General features: G+C 44.1%; 1 protein-coding gene across 1 annotated transcript; it reads right to left on the reverse strand.

The window, feature by feature from the left end:
- Nucleotides 1-9,203: 9,203 nt before the first annotated feature.
- Nucleotides 9,204-10,682, reverse strand: SMIM38 (small integral membrane protein 38). Its single transcript, XM_040410675.1, has 3 exons — nucleotides 10,586-10,682; nucleotides 10,214-10,319; nucleotides 9,204-9,607 (listed from the first exon to the last, which is right to left on the reverse strand). Exon 3 carries the CDS (start codon nucleotides 9,432-9,434, stop codon nucleotides 9,285-9,287), a length of 150 nt encoding a protein of 49 aa, XP_040266609.1. The 5' UTR covers nucleotides 9,435-9,607; nucleotides 10,214-10,319; nucleotides 10,586-10,682; the 3' UTR covers nucleotides 9,204-9,284.
- Between the last annotated feature and the right edge of the window lie 1,155 nt (nucleotides 10,683-11,837).

The following is an 11,837-nucleotide window of genomic DNA, read 5'->3' on the forward strand; positions in this document are numbered from 1 at the left end:
TAAGGTATTCGCTGATGGGCATAGTGAGTTCATAGAACTTTTTATTTTTTGTCACAAGTTAGCGGAAAATGATGATTTTTTTTTTTTTTCTTACAAAGTCTCATATTCCACTAACTTGTGACAAAAAATAAAAACTTCTATGAACTCACTATGCCCATCACGAAATACCTTGGGGTCTCTTCTTTCCAAAATGGGGTCACTTGTGGGGTAGTTATACTGCCCTGGCATTCTAGGGGCCCAAATGTGTGGTAAGGAGTTTGAAATCAAATTCTGTAAAAAATGACCTGTGAAATCCGAAAGGTGCTCTTTGGAATATGGGCCCCTTTGCCCACCTAGGCTGCAAAAAAGTGTCACACATCTGGTATCTCTGTATTCAGGAGAAGTTGAGGAATGTGTTTTGGGGTGTCTTTTTACATATACCCATGCTGGGTGAGAGAAATATCTTGGTCAAATGCCAACTTTGTATAAAAAAATGGGAAAAGTTGTCTTTTGCCAAGATATTTCTCTCACCCAGCATGGGTATATGTAAAATGACACCCCAAAACACATTCCCCACCTTCTCCTGAGTACGGCAATACCAGATGTGTGACACTTTTTTGCAGCCTAGGTGGGCAAAGGGGCCCATATTCCAAAGAGCAACTTTCGGATTTCACAGGTCATTTTTTACAGAATTTGATTTCAAACTCCTTACCACACATTCGGGCCACTAGAATGCCAGGGCAGTATAACTACCCCACAAGTGACCCCATTTTGGAAAGAAGACACCCCAAGGTATTCCGTGAGGGGCATGGCAAGTTCCTAGAATTTTTTATTTTTTGTCACAAGTTAGTGGAAAATGATGATTTTTTTTTTTTTTTTTTTCATACAAAGTCTCATATTCCACTAACTTGTGACAAAAAATAAAAACTTCCATGAACTCACTATGCCCATCAGCGAATACCTTGGGGTCTCTTCTTTCCAAAATGGGGTCACTTGTGGGGTAGTTAGACTGCCCTGGCATTCTAGGGGCCCGAATGTGTGGTAAGGAGTTTGAAATCAAATTCTGTAAAAAATGACCTGTGAAATCCGAAAGGTGCTCTTTGGAATATGGGCCCCTTTACCCACCTAGGCTGCAAAAAAGTGTCACACATCTGGTATCTCTGTATTCAGGAGAAGTTGAGGAATGTGTTTTGGGGTGTCTTTTCACATATACCCATGCTGGGTGAGATAAATATCTTGGTCAAATGCCAACTTTGTATAAAAAAATGGGAAAAGTTGTCTTTTGCCAAGATATTTCTCTCACCCAGCATGGGTATATGTAAAATGACACCCCAAAACACATTCCCCACCTTCTCCTGAGTACGGAGATACCAGATGTGTGACACTTTTTTGCAGCTTAGGTGGGCAAAGGGGCCCATATTCCAAAGAGCACCTTTCGGATTTCACAGGTCATTTTTTACAGAATTTGATTTCAAACTCCTTACCACACATTTGGGCCCCTAGAATGCCAGGGCAGTATAACTACCCCACAAGTGACCCCATTTTGGAAAGAAGAGACCCCAAGGTATTCGCTGATGGGCATAGTGAGTTCATGGAAGTTTTTATTTTTTGTCACAAGTTAGTGGAATATGAGACTTTGTATGAAAAAAAAATAAAAATAATAAATCACCATTTTCCACTAACTTGTGACAAAAAATAAAAAATTCTAGGAACTCGCCATGCCCCTCACGGAATACCTTGGGGTGTCTTCTTTCCAAAATGGGTTCACTTGTGGGGTAGTTATACTGCCCTGGCATTTTCCAGGGGCCCTAATGTGTGGTAAGTAGGTAAATGACCTGTGAAATCCTAAAGGTGCTCTTTGGAATATGGGCCCCTTTGCCCACCTAGGCTGCAAAAAAGTGTCACACATGTGGTATCGCCGTATTCAGGAGAAGTTGGGGAATGTGTTTTGGGGTGTCATTTTACATATACCCTTGCTGGGTGAGAGAAATATCTTGGCAAAAGACAACTTTTCCCATTTTTTTATACAAAGTTGGCATTTGACCAAGATATTTCTCTCACCCAGCATGGGTATATGTAAAATGACACCCCAAAACACATTCCCCAACTTCTCCTGAGTACGGCGATACCAGATGTGTGACACTTTTTTGCAGCCTAGATGCGCAAAGGTGCCCAAATTCCTTTTAGGAGGGCATTTTTAGACATTTGGATACCAGACTTCTTCTCACGCTTTGGGGCCCCTAGAATGCCAGGGCAGTATAAATACCCCACATGTGACCCCATTTTGGAAAGAAGACACCCCAAGGTATTCAATGAGGGGCATGGCGAGTTCATAGAATTTTTTTTTTTTTGGCACAAGTTAGCGGAAATTGATATTTTTAATTTTTTTCTCACAAAGTCTCCCGTTCCGCTAACTTGGGACAAAAATTTCAATCTTTCATGGACTCAATATGCCCCTCACGGAATACCTGGGGGTGTCTTCTTTCCGTAATGGGGTCACATGTGGGGTATTTATACTGCCCTGGCATTCTAGGGGCCCTAAAGCGTGAGAAGAAGTCTGGAATATAAATGTCTAAAAAATTTTACGCATTTGGTTTCCGTGAGGGGTATGGGGAGTTCATGTGAGATTTTATTTTTTGACACAAGTTAGTGGAATATGAGACTTTGTAAGAAAAAAAAATAATAATAATTCCGCTAACTTGGGCCAAAAAAATGTCTGAATGGAGCCTTACAGAGGGGAGATCAATGACAGGGGGGTGATCAATGACAGGGGTGTGATCAATGACAGGGGGGGTGATCAATGACAGGGGGTTGATCAATGAGAGGGGGGTGATCAGGGAGTCTATATGGGGTGATCACCACAGTCATTGATCACGCCCGTGTAAGGCTTCATTCAGACGTCCGTATGCGTTTTGCGGATCCGATCCATCTATCAGTGCATCCGTAAAAATCATGCGGACATCTGAATGGAGCTTTACAGGGGGGTAATCAATGACAGGGGGGTGATCAGGGAGTCTATATGGGGTGATCACCACAGTCATTGATCATGCCCCTGTAAGGCTTCATTCAGACGTCCGGATGCGTTTTGCGGATCCGATCCATCTATCAGTGGATCCGTAAAAATCATGCGGACGTCTGAATGGAGCTTTACAGGGGGGTAATCAATGACAGGGGGGTAATCAATGACAGGGGGGTGATCAGGGAGTCTATATGGGGTGATCACCACAGTCATTGATCACGCCCCTGTAAGGCTTCATTCAGACGTCCGGATGCGTTTTGCGGATCCGATCCATCTATCAGTGGATCCGTAAAAATCATGCAGACGTCTGAATGGAGCTTTACAGGGGGGTAATCAATGACAGGGGGGTAATCAATGACAGGGGGGCTATCAGGGAGTCTATATGGGGTGATCACCACAGTCATTGATCACGCCCCTGTAAGGCTTCATTCAGACGTCCGGATGCGTTTTGCGGATCCGATCCATCTATCAGTGCATCCGTAAAAATCATGCGGACATCTGAATGGAGCTTTACAGGGGGGTAATCAATGACAGGGGGGTGATCAGGGAGTCTATATGGGGTGATCACCACAGTCATTGATCATGCCCCTGTAAGGCTTCATTCAGATGTCCGGATGCGTTTTGCGGATCCGATCCATCTATCAGTGGATCCGTAAAAATCATGCAGACGTCTGAATGGAGCTTTACAGGGGGGTAATCAATGACAGGGGTGTAATCAATGACAGGGGGGTGATCAGGGAGTCTATATGGGGTGATCACCACAGTCATTGATCATGCCCTTGTAAGGCTTCATTCAGACGTCCGGATGCGTTTTGCGGATCCGATCCATCTATCAGTGCATCCGTAAAAATCATGCGGACATCTGAATGGAGCTTTACAGGGGGGTAATCAATGACAGTGGGGTGATCACCACAGTCATTGATCATGCCCCTGTAAGGCTCCATTCAGACGTCCGGATGCGTTTTGCGGATCCGATCCATCTATCAGTGGATCCGTAAAAATCATGCGGACGTCTGAATGGAGCTTTACAGGGGGGTAATCAATGACAGGGGGGTAATCAATGACAGGGGGGTGATCAGGGAGTCTATATGGGGTGATCACCACAGTCATTGATCACGCCCCTGTAAGGCTTCATTCAGACGTCCGGATGCGTTTTGCGGATCCGATCCATCTATCAGTGGATCCGTAAAAATCATGCGGACGTCTGAATGGAGCTTTACAGGGGGGTGATCAATGACAGGGGGGTAATCAATGACAGGGGGGTGATCAGGGAGTCTATATGGGGTGATCAGGGGCTAATAAGGGGTTAATAAGTGACGGGGGGGGGTGTAGTGTAGTGTAGTGGTGCTTGGTGCTACTTTACTGAGCTACCTGTGTCCTCTGGTGGTCGATCCAAACAAAGGGGACCACCAGAGGACCAGGTAGCAGGTATATTAGACGCTGTTATCAAAACAGCGTCTAATATACCTGTTAGGGGTTAAAAAAAACACATCTCCATCCTGCCAGCGAACGATCGCCGCTGGCAGGCTGGAGATCAACTCTCTTACCTTCCGTTCCTGTGAGCGCGCGCGCCTGTGTGCGCGCGTTCACAGGAAATCTCGGCTCACGCGAGATGACGCCTATTGGCGTTAGTGTGACCTGGGAGCGCCGCAGAAATGACGCCTTTCGGCGTTAGCGTGACGGTAAGTGGTTAAAGAGTGTTGCACAAGGTTGAAAATAAAAACATGGCTGATTTAAAAAATAATAATAAACAGCACCACACTTCGTCATCAGGTTGTTTGTGGTATTGCAGCTCAGTCACATTCACGTCACTAGAACAGGGTTGCAATAACAGACACAACCCATGGACAGGCGATGTGCTCTTTTTGGATCAAAGCAGTCATGTTTTTCTATTCCCCGTGAAATGAAACCTCTACATTTGAAAACATTTAGCGAATCGCTTAAAGGAGGTGGTCCTGTAAAAAATAAAAATATTCAACTTTCTTTAAGCCAGCACATTGATCTAAATACTGTTGCAAGTGCATGTAGTTAAAATTTTTGTATAGTTGCTAAGTTATTCAATAAAATGTAGCTGTAGGGCGCCACCTGCTGGTTCTTCTTTTCTTTATTTCTCTGTCCACCTCGGTAACATTGCCGAGGTGGTCGCACATGCTCAGTTCCATCCTTCAACTGCCACCAGCTGTATCTCCTCCTGGAAGCTATGAAAGTTACAGGGAGACAGCTGTAGCAGAAATGACATGCCCTAGTGTAGTAGGGAGAAAGCTACAGCCTAAAGGACACACCCACTGAGCTGTAAAAGGGAGAGAGCTGCAGCAAAAAGGACTAACCCTTTGAGAAAAGACACTACTATGGTCCTTTTACATGCTGTGGCCACTAATTCTTTATTGTGTATAGAGAACTTGCATTTCTCCCCCAAATGCAAGTTCGCTAAACACAATAGGTTCTTAAAGGGGTTTCCGGGAATACATTATTTCTAACTATTGCCAACAGCCTGCCTCCAGTGACCATGACTACTCTGGGGAGGAAGAAAACAAACCCTGGACCAGAAGATAGAGATGCGGGAGCCAGTGCGGAGGACCGGAGAGGAGGGAGCAGGTAAGTATGATCCTTTCAGTATGGCAACTTGTAGAAATAATGTATTCCTAGGCGACCCCTTTAACCACAGGAAAACAAAACAATTCTGTGTGGGTTGCTATATTGGGCGCACACATGTTGCTATAGGCAGTGCAATAGGGTGTGTTTTTATGGCAGCTGCAATGAATGGAAGATTTTAGTTTAAAAAAAAAGTGTCCATACAGACTGATACAGTCCCCACGAAGAGAGAAAGCCCAGTCTCATCCCCCATTGACCATAGAGTGACAGGGGAGCTGGATACAGCGCCTAATTTGTGTGTATGGTGTTGCCATCCTGTCTTACCTAGGCCTCCAGCAGTACAAAAGAGAGCTGTCATTCAAACCCCTGCAATCTATTGTTAGAGGTGACTCTGCTCATTTTGTCCCATTCTACACAGCGAAGCTAAAAAATAAGCTGCAGAAAACAGTAAATGTCAGTGTATAGTGTGGTTTTAGTGCCAGTGTAATCTGGAATATTTTAAGATGTTCATATTACACAGTCACATAAGGCTCATATCATAAATTCACGTAAAATATATTATAGACATAAAATAGCCTAATTTTAGCTACAAGAGAGAGCTGTCATTCAATCCCCTGCAATCTATTGTGAATGAGGTGACTCTGCTCATTCTGTCCCAGTCTACACAGCAAAGCGGACAAATGAGCTGCAGAAAACAGTAAATTTCAGTGTATTGTGTGTTTTTAGTGGCCAGTGTGCAATCTGGAATATTTTAAGATGTTTATATTTCACAGTCACATAAGGCTCATATCATAAACTACCGTATTTTTCGCCCTATAAGACACACCTAAGTTTTTGAGGAGGAAAATAAGAAAAAAAAATTTTTAACCAAAAGGTGTGCTTTTGGTGGGTTTTGAACTAATGGTGGTCTGTGCATGACACTACTATGGGGGATCTGTGGATGGCATTGTTATGGGGGGGATCTGTGGGTGGCACTGTTATGGGGGGGATCTGTGGGTGGCACTGTTATGGGGGGATCTGTGGGTGGCACTGTTATGGGGGGGATCTGTGGGTGGCACTGTTATGGGGGGATCTGTGGGTGGCACTGTTATGGGGGGGATCTGTGGGTGGCACTGTTATGGGGGGATCTGTGGATGGCACTGTTATGGGGGGATCTGTGGTTGGCACTGTTATGGGAGGGATCTGAGGATGGCACTGTTATGGGAGGGATCTGTGGATGGCACTGTTATGGGGGGGGGGGGTGATCTGTGGATGGCACTGTTATATACAGTTGCAACTTGCAAGACAAAGTATGTGAACCCTTTGGAATGATATGGATTTCTGCACAAATTGGTCATAAAATGTGATCTGATCTTCATCTAAGTCACAACAATAGACAATCACAGTCTGCTTAAACTAATAACACACAAAGAATTAAATGTTACCATGTTTTTATTGAACACACCATGTAAACATTCACAGTGCAGGTGGAAAAAGTATGTGAACCCTTGGATTTAATAACTGGTTGAACCTCCTTTGGCAGCAATAACTTCAACCAAACGTTTCCTGTAGTTGCAGATCAGACGTGCACAACGGTCAGGAGTAATTCTTGACCATTCCTCTTTACAGAACTGTTTCAGTTCAGCAATATTCTTGGGATGTCTGGTGTGAATCACTTTCTTGAGGTCATGCCACAGCATCTCAATCGGGTTGAGGTCAGGACTCTGACTGGGCCACTCCAGAAGGCGTATTTTCTTCTGTTTAAGCCATTCTGTTGTTGATTTACTTCTATGCTTTGGGTCGTTGTCCTGTTGCAACACCCATCTTCTGTTGAGCTTCAGCTGGTGGACAGATGGCCTTAAGTTCTCCTGCAAAATGTCTTGATAAACTTGGGAATACATTTTTCCTTCGATGATAGCAATCCGTCCAGGCCCTGACGCAGTATAGCAGCCCCAAACCACGATGCCCCCTCCACCATACTTCACAGTTGGGATGAGGTTTTGATGTTGGTGTGCTGTGCCTCTTTTTCTCCACACATAGTGTTGTGTGTTTCTTCCAAACAACTCAACTTTGGTTTCATCTGTCCACAGAATATTTTGCCAGTACTGCTGTGGAACATCCAGGTGCTCTTGTGCAAACTGTAAACATGCAGCAATGTTTTTTTGGACAGCAGTGGCTTCCTCTGTGGTATCCTCCCATGAAATCCATTCTTGTTTAGTGTTTTACGTATCGTAGATTCGCTAACAGGGATGTTAGCATATGCCAGAGACTTTTGTAAGTCTTTAGCTGACACTCTAGGATTCTTCTTCACCTCATTGAGCAGTCTGCGCTGTGCTCTTGCAGTCATCTTTACAGGACGGCCACTCCTAGGGAGAGTAGCAGCAGTGCTGAACTTTCTCCATTTATAGACAATTTGTCTTACCGTGGACGGATGAACAGCAAGGCTTTTGGAGATACCTTTATAACCCTTTCCAGCTTTATGCAAGTCAACAATTCTTAATCATAGGTCTTCTGAGAGCTCTTTTGTGCGAGGCATCATTCACATCAGGCAATGCTTCTTGTGAAAAGCAAACCCAGAACTGGTGTATGTTTTTTATAGGGCAGGGCAGCTGTAACCAACACCTCCAATCTCATCTCATTGATTGGACTCCAGTTGGCTGACACCTCACTCCAATTAGCTCTTGGAGATGTCATTAGTCTAGGGGTTCACATACTTTTTCCACCTGCACTGTGAATGTTTACATGGTGTGTTCAATAAAAACATGTTAACATTTAATTCTTTGTGTGTTATTAGTTTAAGCAGACTGTGATTGTCTATTGTTGTGACTTAGATGAAGATCAGATCACATTTTATGACCAATTTGTGCAGAAATCCATATCACTCCAAAGGGTTCACACACTTTCTTGCAACTGTATGTGTCACCCACAGATCCCCCCACCCTATAACAGTGCCATCCACATATCCCCCACCCCATAATAGTGGCATCCACAGATGCCCCAATATACCGGAGCTAAACCTGTGGGAGGGGGGAAGGAGGAGGGGCCGGTGGCATGCAAATGCGGCGGGCGGTGCGGTCACTGTACTTCGGCCCCGCCGCTCACTCACTGCTTTATTGCCTAAACCTTTTATAATAATAGCTTTCATTGAAGTCCCGATCCACAGCCCCATCTGTGCTACTTACTAAATGTCCTGTAGCAGGCAGAGCAGGGCGGGCGGTCGGCCGTAACTCACTGACGTTACGTGCCTGCGCCGCCTACTTTATGAATGAAGTATGCGGCGCAGGCACGTGATGTCAGTGAGTTACGGCCGGCCGGCCGCCCACCCTGCTCTGCCTGCTACAGGACATTTAGTAAGTAGTACAGATGGGGCTGGGGATCGGAACTTCAATTAAAGTTATTATTATAAAAGGTTTAGGCATTAAGGAAGTGAGTGAGTGGCGGGGCCGGAGTACAGTGACCGCACCGGCCCCGCTGCATTTGCATGACACCGGCCCCTCCTCCCTCCCCCCTCCAGCTGATACATCGCAGTCTGCGATGTAAAATGGCAGCATTCGCCCCATGAGACGCAGGGGCATTTCCCCCCCACTTTTGGGGGGGAAAAGTGCGTCTTATGGGATGAAAAATACGGTAATAATAAACAAAAAAAAATCTGCTTAAAACAAAAACCTTTGCTAAATACGTCATGTTCTGATGATACATTCCTTTTCACCAACATTTAAAAGTCTTTCTTTGGTCTAGTTGGGAATCTTTTAGAGAGTTTATAGTCTATGTATTTGCTCAGACACGACCATAATATGAACCTTGACAGGATAATTATAACAAGCAAAAACATCAGGATCCACGATTCCATTTTCCAATCCTCCATGCTTCCAAGAGGGGCAAAGTTATTAAGACCGGGTTCTCAGTTTTTAGCCAGTCTGTATCCTCCACCGGTGCTGGCTTCAATAAGTATCGGGTGCAGGTCTTGGTTTCTCAGACACGGTCTTTGGTTCCCTGTTGCATCAGTTTTCGATCTGTCCTTCTCAATTTATGAAAGATCTATCAAAAGATCACATTGACTATATGTAAATCGATCAGTGGTCAGAGGCATACTTTGAAGCTCCACTGCATTATGGGCCTCCAATTTGGTGCCAGACAGGTTTTACTACCCAGGACAGTAGGGCCCCACCTCCTCATACTATTTAGGTGCTTGTCACCCAAAAGCAAAGGGGAAGGAATCACCAAAGGAGTGCTACATCTCCCCAAGGGCCTTATAGAAGTTCTATGGGTTCTCCCTATAGTATATATACGCCCTTGATCTGTCCCCTACTTCTTGGTAGTCTACCAAATGTATCTTAAGAAGAAGTACTGGAGAGATGAGAGAGCTTAAGAAAACTATAGGCTCAGACTACACTGGGTTTGCTTGTAGTCTGTAGCAATGGGGACACATAGGTTTGCGTGTGAGCTGTAGACACAAACATATCCATTCGCTAGGGCACTACAATTGTTCGCTAACTTGATAGTATCCAGATATTACAAAATCATGCATCACCTTGAGACTTTATTTGTACGTCAAGGTGAAATTACAGAAAAAGGAACCTGGATTGGTTATAGATAGAAATAGAAATGATTTCACATTCCAAGACATTATTACTTATTCCTTACATTTACAGCACAGTTGGTTGCTTCAGAGTCCCACTGAAGTAAATACTTTTGGCTTGGCTAATGGAGAATTAGAAGATTCAGATGCCAACCAAAGGAACTGTATGTCCTGCAGAACAAAAGAGATACACAATGGAACATTTCTAGAGCACTCGTAGATACGTCAGTGGTCATGATGTTCTTTAGAAGACCACTAGCGTTTGAAGGACACTTTATGCCAGAAACGTTCCTTCAGACCGTTAAAGATCTGTTGTTTTGATCATTATCGGTAGTCAACATGGTCTTCTTAACATATGACTTCTAAAAGAAGATCCATTTACTGCGAAATGCAACTAACTATGAACCGTTAATTGGAAGAAAATCAGTATGACTTACGTGGTGGAAGCTCGTCCTACTGACTGCTTGTTCTTCATTTAGATTCAGGTGTAAGTCACGAAACTAACGCATTTCTCGGCTTTATGCAAACTCCCATCGTGCAATGTAAAATGATTAGGGCACACAAAAGTCAACACATGGGCTGTAAGAAAGTAGCTGATATCTTGTGTCACCTTGAGACTTTCTTAGTACCTCAAGGTGAGACTGTTTGATAGCAGCACCAAGGAAATTACGACTAAACTTGAATGGACTGGAAGCAATTGGAAATGGTATTTTGCGTGATAGGTTTATGCTTTGTTTGCCTTTTTCTACCAAATCCATTTAAGAAGGAGAAATAGCAGCCCTAACTTCCCATAACAGACCATAACTCCTGCAATACCCATTGCCACCCTCTACCTGGCACCTTCTCCATTGCCCTCCTTCTGTTAGCATCAAGTTGTGGTTCATTTGTTACCAGCCCGCTCAGGAGCTCCATCTAGCAAAATGCCACCTCCCACATCCTTGTTGGCATCTGACTCCAATGCTACACAAGTCTCCTTTCAATATGGCAGCCACTGCTTTTCCTTCAGTACTGTCTTCTTCAGGAGCCAGCTTAATTCATAGTGACCCTCCCCTCCACCAGGTATGACACCCCATACAATAGAGCAGCAATATGAATCTGTAACACGGCCATAAGTGCATGAGTCTTAAGACTGACAGCCAGCAGCTTGGGGACACAGTTTTGGAAATGGAAGCCACATACACCTTTCTTTCCACACAGGTCACTGACCTCAAAACTGAACCCTATACTCATGATCTTTACTTCAAAGCATCTATAGATTTTGTCAGGCTAAAAAATAGAAATAGGCGTAACAATGAGAGTTTGACGCTCCTCTGAAGTAATCAATCATGAAGGACAATAAACATGTTCAAGTTGGATGAGCTATGGAGAAGAACATTTCATGCTCACAGAGATATACTTTTCAGTCATCCACCAAAGTCAATTTTCATATAGATTGCTTGATTTATTATGTTGACATTTATTTCAGGTTTCTTAGGTTTGGCAATCCAGTTTGCACCATTGGTAGTGGCTTCAAAACCAGCATCAAATCTGAAGACTTTGAAGGTATGGCTCTTGTTGTGGTAGGGTGGTTTCACCTGCTTCCCAACTTGCCCAGCTAAGGAACTATGGTAAAGGTTTTGTTGATGTCCAGTATTTACTACAATATGGTCAGTTGACTTCATGAGCCATCATGCAAGTTGGATTCCTCAT

The sequence above is a fragment of the Bufo bufo genome, chromosome 10, assembly GCF_905171765.1.
Source record: "Bufo bufo chromosome 10, aBufBuf1.1, whole genome shotgun sequence".
NCBI lineage: Eukaryota > Metazoa > Chordata > Amphibia > Anura > Bufonidae > Bufo > Bufo bufo.